Here is an 11,191-nt window from a genome sequence, read left to right as displayed (position 1 = left end):
ATTGTCAGTTCATTACGGCTGTTTCTTACAAATCTTTTTAATAGAAAAAAGAGTACATTACTGTAATGTTCTCATTCTTCTATTGAAAAGATGTGTAAGATACAGCTTTAATAAGCTGACAATTATCCATCGTACTCTGTTGTGTCTGGGGAGAGTAATTTTCTTTTTATGCCTTATAATGTAATACACTCACCGGTAAAATTCCCACTCTTTTTCTTATTTTTATTTTCCTTAAAATTTTCGTTGCGTCTTGCAACCTTTTCAATAGCTTTGATTATAATTACACCAATTGGATTTACGACTTGTCAGACACCCTAGAGTATACCAGCAACGTACTATTAAAAGTAGCGCGTGCTTTGGACCAGTCCCTAGTCGTAGGGATGGTTTTCTCTGTGTACACAACCGGAATATCTTATTTGATACTTATCAACCATAGGCCGGAACTACAGGTTTATCCAATCCTACTTGGTACATATCTTTTCAAGTAACTGATTCTATCTGGTTCCTTATTTTACTATGTATGTATGTATGTATGTATGTATGTATGTATGTATGTATGTATGTATGTATGTATGTATGTATGTATGTATGTATTAACCCAGTACAACCTGTTGCATGGTCGGATCGTCGGCGACTAAACCGGCATCCCCACCAAGCTTGCTTGGTGAAAAGGTTGTTTATTGGACACCCTGCGGGATGAAAAACAAAACCCGTCAAAGGGCAGAGGAACTCTTGAGAGTCAACGGCCATCCAATAAATGTCTTAAGGCTGTATCATGCGCGGGGACATAGAAATAATCGAACTGAATACCCGATCGCGCGGTTAAACCATTGGGAGTGAAGGACTCCTAGCCTTTGTTAGGGCATCCTTCTAGGAGAAGGTAACTCTGGTAACAGGAATAACTTCGACATAAAACCTGCAGCTCAGTGGTTACCGATGATGTTGACTTGTTCTTCTTTTCGGATTATGGCTGCTGTTGCTTAGTAAGTGGGATTGACTCAGTGCACAGCCTTTCCTCACTTAAAAAAAAAATCTTCTTGCACAGGCATTGCATGATAACAACATTGATTAAACTTCGTGCAACGGCCGTACTCAATAACGAGGGGGCAGCCACCATGTATGTATGTATTATGTTTGTATGTGTGCATGGGAGAGAGGGAGAAAGGGCAAGAAAGAGAGATTTAGCGAGAGAGAGAGAGAGAAAGAGAAAGAGAGAGGGTGGGGAGAGAGAAAAGTTGTTTCACTTACGGTGTCGCGCATGAAAAGTGGGATTGTCACCAATCGATAATCCGCAGTTAGCGATTCTTTCCAAATCTGGAGAATAAGGAGAAAACGCAAAGCAGTTGTTAGTATATTCTGATTACCAATTATAAGAGGAACATTTGATCTCTCAATCAATATATCAGACCAGCTTCAGAATATCAAGTGTCTTTCCTGCAGTACACTCAGCCACGAGGACTCGGGCCGAAAGAGCCCTTATTCTGCTTAAGTTATTAAAATAACCGCTTCTATACTATAGGCGCAGGAGTGGGTGTGTGGTAAGTAGCTTGCTTACGAACCACATGGTTCCCGGTTCAGTCCCACTGCGTGGAACCATGGGCAAGAATCTTCTACTATAGCCTCGGGCCGGTCTTGTGAGTGGATTTGGTAGACGGAAACTGAAAGAAGCCCGTCGTACACATACACCCCCACACATGCACACGCACAAACACACACACATGTATATATGCGTCTTTGTGTCTGTTTGTGCCTCTCCCCTCGCTTGAAAACCGGTGTTGGTATGTTTACCTCCTCGTAAATTAGCAGTTCACCAGTTAGAATAAGTATCAGGCTTAGAAAAATAAATACTGCGGGTAGATTTGTTCGACTAAAATTCTTCAAGGCAGTGCCCCTGCATGGCCGCAGTCGAATGACTGAAAACAAGTGAAAAGATAAAAGATACAAAGGCGCGATGATCACGGCTGGAATGCCTTTTATCATAGATTTGCAAGGTCAAAAGCCGTCTTGATCAGGAGCTGCTCCAAGGGTGGGTAAATGAACAAATATTGTAGGATATTGATTTAGACAAAAGAGACTATTACATATTGACCAATAGAATTTGAAACAATTATATTTACATCGAATATTCCAGTAGAAAATAGTTCGAACTCCATTGCCATTGGCTCCTTTTTATAGAAGCAGATTTTCAGATGCTGTGAACAGCTCAGTGGAATATCAAATCTCTCATCGAAGATGGGACAATTGGTGCATTCTGATATATTTGTGGTGTATATTCTATTGAAATAACCGCCGAAACTGTCCACTTGCAATGTGAGGAAGGCTTCTGAAAATATTGACAGAGATATATATATATATATTAATGCCTAAAACACACACACACACACATACACACACACACACACACACACACACACACACACACACACACACGTACGCACACACACATTGTTGTATCTCGGGAGGGTCATTATAGCAATAGTAAACACACGATCTGGTTCTCTTTAATTTCATTACTATTCGTTAATTGGTTAAATAGTTAATCAATTTAACGAATAATAAAGAAGTGAAATAAAACCAGTGCTCATGTTTATTATTGGTATAATAACCCCGCCTCCGCCCAGAGATACAACAAATGCATTTCAGGACACGAGTTCACATCAAGAAGCTTGCAGACTAAAGACATACATACATAAATACATACATACATACATACATACATACCACACATATGGTATATTTATAATGAAAACTCATTAATACATGTAGCAGTGTACATGGTATATACACATATGGTATATATATTCATATATACATACATATATACATATATATATGTATATATATATCAGTAGATGACCACAGCATCTTGTTTTGGCTACACGCGGGTGGGAAGGGGCTGTTGACACAATCGTTTCATTCACAAATTGAATTCGGTGATACCAGTTGCGGATTCTAGCTCGCTCTGATACTGAGTTGAGTTGGTGCCTTCTGGTATCTCAAAATTCAATATATAATCATTTATGATTATAGTATTCTACGCTGAAGAGAAAAGAAGTTTCGGTAAGATAGAATTATTTAATATTTAATATTTAATTCTTATGCTTTCCTAAAAACTTGATTTCGAAACGTACGTCCGTGGATAACTAAAAAAATGTATGATAGATTGCAGTCAATTCATTCTCTCTTACCTGTTTGTGTCTGCCTTCCAAATGCTGTTTTTACTGAGATCTCCCTTTTTAGTAGAAGAAGTAGCTATAACCCTTTGACTGCTATTTCTAAATTCGGTATGTGGTAAGGCAAACTCGTTGCTAAACCCTTATTGCTTAGTATATATATATATATATATATATATATATATATATATATATATATATATATATATACATATATATATGTATATATGTATGTATATATGAATATATATACCATATGTATATATACCATGTATATTGCTACATGTATTAATGAGTATATATATAATATATATATATATATATTATATATATATATATATATATATATATATATATAATATATATATATATATATATATACATATATATATGTATATATGTATGTATATATGAATATATATACCATATGTATATATACCATGTATATTGCTACATGTATTAATGAGTATATATATATATATCTGTCCATCCACCTGTCTATCTATCTATCTATCTATATCTATCTATCTATCTATCATCTATCTATCTATCTATCTATCTATCTATCTATCTATCTATCTATCTATCTATCTATCTATCTGTCTGTCTATCTATCTATCTGTCTGTCTATCTCTATATAGTTAAACTGATTTGGTGAAGAGATGTAGCAACATAATTAATAAGCTACAATGATTACTTGTAGTAATATTGTTTTGGCTTTATATCTTTGCGATCAGGGTTGTTAACGCTGGTGAGAGAGAGAGAGAAAGAGAGAGAGAAAGAGAAGCTTTAGATCAGACTATAATGGGTCATAATTCAAACCCACAATGCATTTTGTCCGACGCACTACCGATTCTGTTGTCCATCTCAGCTTTCTGTAATAATGAAGGGAATGCTGAAGAGAAAGAAAATGGTAAGGAATGAAAATCAAGGAATTCAGTGAACACCCCCAGCCCGTCCACCGCCAAATAAAAGAAAAGAAAATACAAACCTATATCCGTATCTAAATCTCTGACTTGATGAATATGTACTTCCAGTATTCCGTTTAAATAGCTGAACGGGTTCGCTGCAGATAAAGATTTGTAGAGATGTATATAATACATAGAATATTATAGAATATCAGTGGGTAATCTAGTAATGAAGATATATATTTCTTTACTACCCACAAGGGGCTAAACATAGAGGGGACAAACAAGGACAGACAAAGGGATTAAGTCGATTATATCGACCCCAGTGCGTAACTGGTACTTTATTTATCGACCTCGAAAGGATGAAAGGCAAAGTCGACCCCGGCGGAATTTGAACCCAGAACGTAACGGCAGACGAAATACGGCTACGCAATTTGCCCGGTGTGCTAATTTTTCTGCCAGCTCGCCGCCTTTAGTAGTGGAAATATAATTAACCGAAACAGCAGGTATGATTTTCGGGCACATGGTGCAATCACTATGTCGTATTAACTTAACTTTATCATGGAAATAGAAAGTAAAATGTAGCGTTAACTTACACATGTATTTCTGTAAAGTCATTTGCGGAATCTGTGAATAGAAAATAAAGAACGATCACGCAAGGAGCACAAATAAACAGATAAACAAGTTAGAGGGAAGACATTTTATACGTAGATCATTTTAATAAAGTTTACTGGACAAACAAAAATATGTAGTGAAAGGAAAACCAAGTGTTGTAATTAACTGATATTTTTGTCATTGTTTTGGATTAATGATGAGCAAATCATTACGTAAATTAACAAAGTAGATCGTACATTTGTCGAGACGTAAAAACAGAATGCGTTAAGCTGCGAGAATATACGTATATGCATATATGTGTAGATGCATAAATGTAATTTATTTTACTTTCACTTGATATACAGATGAGACATATGGTACTATACGCCCTTTACCTTCCATTCACGGGGATTTCCTTTAAAATATCTACCAGAGCTGTTTCCACAAACTCTTTGGAAGGAACGAGGAAAGCCAGTTACCGTGGCAAAGTACACGCAATAATATATAAGATATACAATATACAGTTTTATACTTACCTGACAGAAGTTTTTGACATAATCCAGTAATACAGAGAGTTCATTATCTGAAGTACAAGAAAAGACAAATGATAAAGCTAAATGACTGAATCAATAAATCTTTTGCTTTTATTGCCCCCAAACAAAGAGGGTTGCTGAGACGCCGCTCAAACATCCAGTTTACCCAGCTTTTAATCTAATGTAATGGCCTTCATTATCCGACATAGAAGACTCCATCATCTCCTTGGTGGTACACTTTACAATAGTAAATGGCACCGCGTATCATATACTGTGTCATTTACATTTAACACGTAGGCTATTTCACTTTACTACAGTAAAAATGTATTATGTAGTTGTGTAATAACTAGTTACAGTTATTTCGTCATTTCTGTAAGGCGGCGAGCTGGCAGAAACGTCAGCACACCGGGCAAAATGCTTAGCGGTATTTCGTCTGCTGCTACGTTCTGAGTTCAAATTCCGCCGAGGTCGACTTTGCCTTTCATCCTTTCGGAGTCGATTAAATAAGTACCAGTTACGCACTGGGGTCGATATAATCGACTTAATCCGTTTGTCTGTCCTTGTTCTCTCTGTGTATAGCCCCTTGTGAGTAGTAAAGAAATAGGTAAATTACAGTATCGCCTCTACTTATATTGGAAAAAGTATGTCGCAATCCTATGTAAGTTGTCATGGAATCAATGTAAGTTAAGGAGTGACTTTTGACCAATCACATAAAACTATCGCTGATGGGTTGGACTCACTATACTCTTCTATTTTATCCACTCTAGTATGCAACGGGATAGGGTACGTAACGAGGTGACACTGCGAAAGCTCTTTGTGGAAACACATTATCTGTAATGTATACATTTCGTCAATTTATCTCAGTGAAGTTGGTATGACAACGCCTTGCTATTAGCTTGCGTATTAGAAAACGTACTGACGTATGACGCCAACAACAGATCATCTGGAAATATTTTCTGCGATAGACAGATGACTGTTTAGGAATTTAGGAATCTCAACGGATTAATGAAACTTAACTGGATTTATGCAAAGAATGAACCTTCAAATCCATTATTTCTAAACGAATAATTATATATTTAGAACAGTATGACTTCAGCACAAGACTCGGTGTAAACGGATACATTATTTCTGATATTAATTGTTTCAAATTTTTGGCAAAAGTCTAGCAATGTAAGGAGACGGGTTAGTCGGCAACATCGACCCCAATACTTGGCTGGTATTTTAATTTATCAACCCCTAAAGGATGAATGGTGAAGTTACCCTCGGCGGGATTTGTACTCGGGACGTAAAGAACCGGAAGAAATACTGCTAAATATTTTGTCTAGTGTGGAAACGAGTGCGCCAGCCCGCAACCACGTCTGTGTTAATAAATAATAATGAAATAAAGGCCAGGGCTATGCAATAGAAAGACGAAAGAAGGCTCACGTACAAGGGTAGTTATTATCTTCGATTAGATCTTTCCATGATTCCAACTCGAAATGGGATGAAAAAATAAAGTGATAAACATTATGATTGATCACGTCTTGGACAGAGAGGCGGAGAGTTGGCAGCAGAAGCATCAACATTAATTCCTGTGGAATAAAGAAATACTGCTGAGAAAAAGGTTATGCACACACACACACACAACACACACACACACACACACACACACACACACAGATACATGAATATACGAACACATACGATTGTATACGAGGGGATGCCGAAAAGTTCCTGGCTTTGGGCAAAAGAAAGTACAGGAGGATCAGTTAATTATGATTTTATTCAACATATTCCCCGTTCAGATTTTCACACTTATTGCCGTGATTCTTCAGTTTTTCTAGGCCCTGTAAATGAACTTGAAGGTTGGGCCTCCAGTCAGGCCTTTCGCAATACCCTTAAAGCCAGGAACTTTTCAGCACCTCTTCGTATATGCATTGTATATTTGTATACGTATATATAAATGTATACATATATTATCCCGTCCCCCTCCGACTTTTAGTTCATGCAATTGAAAAAAGACACATTATTTATGGGATGAGCCGATATGTATGTATGTATGTATGTATGTATGTATGTATGTATGTATGTATGTATGTATGTATGTATTATGTATGTATGTAAGCATGTATGTTCATATATATGTATATATATAGCTATTAGTCTATTTACATATGTATATGATTATCTCTCATAACTGTCCTCACCTTTTTAGAGATAAGGCGTTCGAGCAGCTTGACTTTCATCAGATACCACGGGGTCTGTGAAGTATAAAACAAAGAAAAATAAAAGAGGGTCATGTGATTCTGTTCATCCGCGACACTTCACTCAACACTAGCATCCGAAGGTTTCTCTAAACGTTCGCCTGACCTACTAGCAATAGTAGCTAATCTCCTTTAAATTATGTCCTAACATCGTAAATATAAGATGAAAGTCACATTGTGTAAGATAACACAACGCAAAGGCCAGAGCTGAAAGGCCATTGGATGATCTGTGACTAAAGAATTACAATATCAACAACAATCAGTACCCGAAAACATCACTGTTTCACGACCCAAGGAGAGAAAAACTGCGAAGTTGCTAAGCCTACTACAGAAACAGCACCCAAATCTTGTCGAAATTTTGCCCGTTGTTTTAAAGAAAAAGAACACTGAATAATGTAACTTTAAATAAACTATTCTTGAATAAAAGACAACGGTCAGAGATGAAATACCTATCGTTATGGTTATGCTCAGCCATTGAACTGAGACTAATCGACAAGTACCACTACACGACAAGCCACAGAGAGCCTCCATACGGTTACCCAATATGTTAGGAATAGTAACCAAATTTCTCTTAAATCATATTCTACCATGATTAAGAAAATTACGTATCTTATAATTGAATCTCAGATATAACGAATCCTATTTACATTATATGCAAGAAATTCGAACAGAAATTCGAAGAGGTCAAGAAGTTTAACCCCTTGTCAGTTCTAATCAGTTTGATCTATGATCAAATCACAGTACAACCTTGACCTCTATGCCTCTGAATTTCTGGTATAAAAGAATCACTGCCACGAGACAACGAGGGGGCCTCAATGCAGTCTCGGGAACTGTTAGAAATAATAGTCATACATTCCTCAAATTGCATCTTAGTGTATTTAAACGGATTTCACTTGGCCTGTATATTCTACATGTTTTGTATTCAAACAACTCAATCGGGCCTCACATATATCCCCACCCTGAAATATCATTTTAAAAATAAACAATCACGTCATTGAAATCTCGAAGCTCTCAGATAATGTATGATTATTTCAAAGCCATATGAATAAATAAGTATTACTATTACATTTGTCAGAATGAGCTGAGTAATAAAGGATTAACCGTTTAAAGAGAAAGACACGTTAGACAATAAGTGTAAATCCCTGATGTAGGAAAAGACTTGATGGTCAAGGTTGGAACGTCGTTGGTCATCACGTCGGTTCCATGACGGTGCACACGGATCGTGGTAACAACAGCTAAGTACCATCGCCATCCATACCATCCCCACTACCTCTATGGCATTATTAGCATGACCCCCACCCCCACCACCACTGACACCACCATGACATTACTACAACCACTATCACCGCCATCACTACAACTCTATCAGTATTACCACCACTACCACCACCATTGCCACCTCTCTCATCCCCAGCATCAGTTGTCCTCATAAAAATGTTACCGTAATGAGACATGAAATAAAAATATCAAGTTTAAATTGGAACAGGATAAAGTTTGAAATAGGAAGAAATTAGTACAATAATTAATCAAAGTGAGGTTTCATGGAATGGCGTTAAAACTCAGCTGGTGAATGAAGAAGGAGAGACCCACTTCAGTGTTTCTGAGCTCTGCCTTTTAAAAGAAAGAAGAAAAACAAGAAAATGCGAAGGAGGTGTTAGTATTTGATATAATGTAAAATCTTTCAAAGTTAATAGAAAATACTAAACTTACTATCCAGCGTCGCTCGGTAAAGTATTCACGGAATCGTTTGCCAGTTTGTAGAATGGGAATTCATGGTACTTATGCATGTTTATATATTTAACCTAACTTCTGGACTTATTTAATTGGAACTGTCGACATTGTTTTTTTTTTTCTTAGAGAGTTACAAAACGTAAATATTCGTACCGGAAGTTTACTCATTTAATGTCAGGGTGGGATTTACAGAAAAAGTATGGGCTTAAATCTAATAAAAATTTAATAAAATCTAATGACAAATGAAATTATGCTATATACAACTAAATTGAAAACTTTTTCCCCCTGGCCATATCAGTAATTCTGAAAACATTTTGTGCGAATTTTACATGAGTAGAAGCATTTTTTAACAATTTTTATCCCGAAAATCACCTGTTACTTTTGTTTTAAAGTGAAAGAGAGGAAAAAGTGAAAGATGTATGAATGTGTATATGAAATGGACGTGTGTGTGTGAGTGTGTGTGTGAGAGAGAGAGAGAGGGGGAGAGAGTGCCACTTACACATACATGAGAACACATAGGTTCACTTACTCTCTCTCTCTCTCACACACACATGCACACGTACATACAAAAAAAGATGTATGCATATATATTGATGTATGTACGTATACATGACAACACACCTCTTCACTTTTTTCTTTCTCTATATCTCTTTCTCTTTCTCTCTCTCTCTCTCTCTCACACACACACGTCCATTACATATACACGTACATATATCTTTTACTTTCTCCTCTTTCTCTTTAAAACAAAAGTAAATAAATAATTTTTTTTTACAGAAATTAACGAGCTCTGGATGATGAAATCACATTCAGTTAAAAATATTTCTAAATGATTAAAATATTGTGTACGTCAAAAAGTTGGCATTTTTTCTTAGAGAGCGCGAAGACTAAGTGTTTGTGCTGATTGATACGCCATAACACTCATAACAAAAATTGTGTTTAATCGTCTAAATAGAGGTCCAAATATCACGAAAGTTCGTACTGCACGAAGTTAAGTATGAAAATAAATATGCAAAAAAAATAAAAATTAAGATAAGATATATATTATTTCTGAGATTTTTTGGGTACACACAAACATCCCTAGCGTTTTAGTATTACTGAGACATAGGAGTCAAAAATTTCATAACTCACAAATGTGCTTTCGCGCTTTTCCACAACCGTTCTTAATCTATGTTTATACGTCTTCCACGATTGGAGATTCCTCTGTACCTCAGGCCACATCTGGTCACTCTTGTTCACTATATCGAATGAGAAAATAGTAAAAGGTTTAGTGAAGAATTGGTTACAAACACATACACAAACACACATATAGAAACACACACAAACACAAATACAAACAAACATATACACACAAACACATACACACAAACACATACATTCACACAAACACACACACACATAAACACACACAAATACTCAAACACACACACATACACACACAAACATACATACACAAACACTTACACATACACACACATACTGGTTGTGCTAAGGGTGAAAATATTCCCATTCTACATATTCCCTTCATCTCCATTAGATATGCTCTTTCAGTTCAAGTGATATTAGCGTCTAGCAAGGCGGTGACCTGGGAGAATCGTTAGCACGCCGGACGAAATGCTTAGCGGTATTTTGTCTTTCTTTACGTTCTGAGTTCAAATTCCGCTGAGGTCAATTTTGCCTTTCATCCTTTCCGGGTCGATAAATTAAGTACTAGTTGCATACTGGGGTCGATATAATCGACTGCACACCCCACCAAATTTCGGGCCTTGTGCCTAGAGTAGAAAAGAATCGTTAGCACGCCGGGCGAAATGCTTAACGGTATTTCGTCTTTCTTTATAGGTTCTGAGTTCAAATTCCGCTGAGGTCGACTTTGCCTTTCATCATTTCGGGGTCGATAAGTACTAGTTGCGTACTGGGGTCGATATAATCGACTGCTCCCCTCACCCCCAAATTTAGGGCCTTGTGCCTAGAGTAGAAAAGAATAGTTAGCACGCCAGACGAAATGCTTAGCG

The 11,191-nt window shown here is 36.7% G+C and overlaps 1 protein-coding gene across 1 annotated transcript in view; it reads right to left on the bottom strand.

Moving 5' to 3' along the window:
- The window catches only part of LOC118763845 (breakpoint cluster region protein-like), a 59,112-nt gene that overhangs the window by 26,569 nt on the left and 21,352 nt on the right, over positions 1-11,191 (bottom strand). The window contains exons 9-16 of the mRNA XM_036503709.1: positions 10,311-10,417; positions 7,395-7,448; positions 6,638-6,779; positions 5,212-5,258; positions 4,678-4,708; positions 4,165-4,239; positions 2,118-2,323; positions 1,249-1,314 (exon numbers count right to left, since the gene is read on the bottom strand). Of these exons, the coding sequence (XP_036359602.1) occupies positions 1,249-1,314; positions 2,118-2,323; positions 4,165-4,239; positions 4,678-4,708; positions 5,212-5,258; positions 6,638-6,779; positions 7,395-7,448; positions 10,311-10,417 (728 nt within the window). The remainder of the gene's footprint in view (positions 1-1,248; positions 1,315-2,117; positions 2,324-4,164; positions 4,240-4,677; positions 4,709-5,211; positions 5,259-6,637; positions 6,780-7,394; positions 7,449-10,310; positions 10,418-11,191) is intronic.

This window comes from Octopus sinensis, linkage group LG6, assembly GCF_006345805.1.
Source record: "Octopus sinensis linkage group LG6, ASM634580v1, whole genome shotgun sequence".
In the NCBI taxonomy this organism is placed as follows: domain Eukaryota; kingdom Metazoa; phylum Mollusca; class Cephalopoda; order Octopoda; family Octopodidae; genus Octopus; species Octopus sinensis.
Note: the sequence above shows the minus strand (reverse complement) of the source record. Positions and strands in the feature narration are given on the sequence as shown.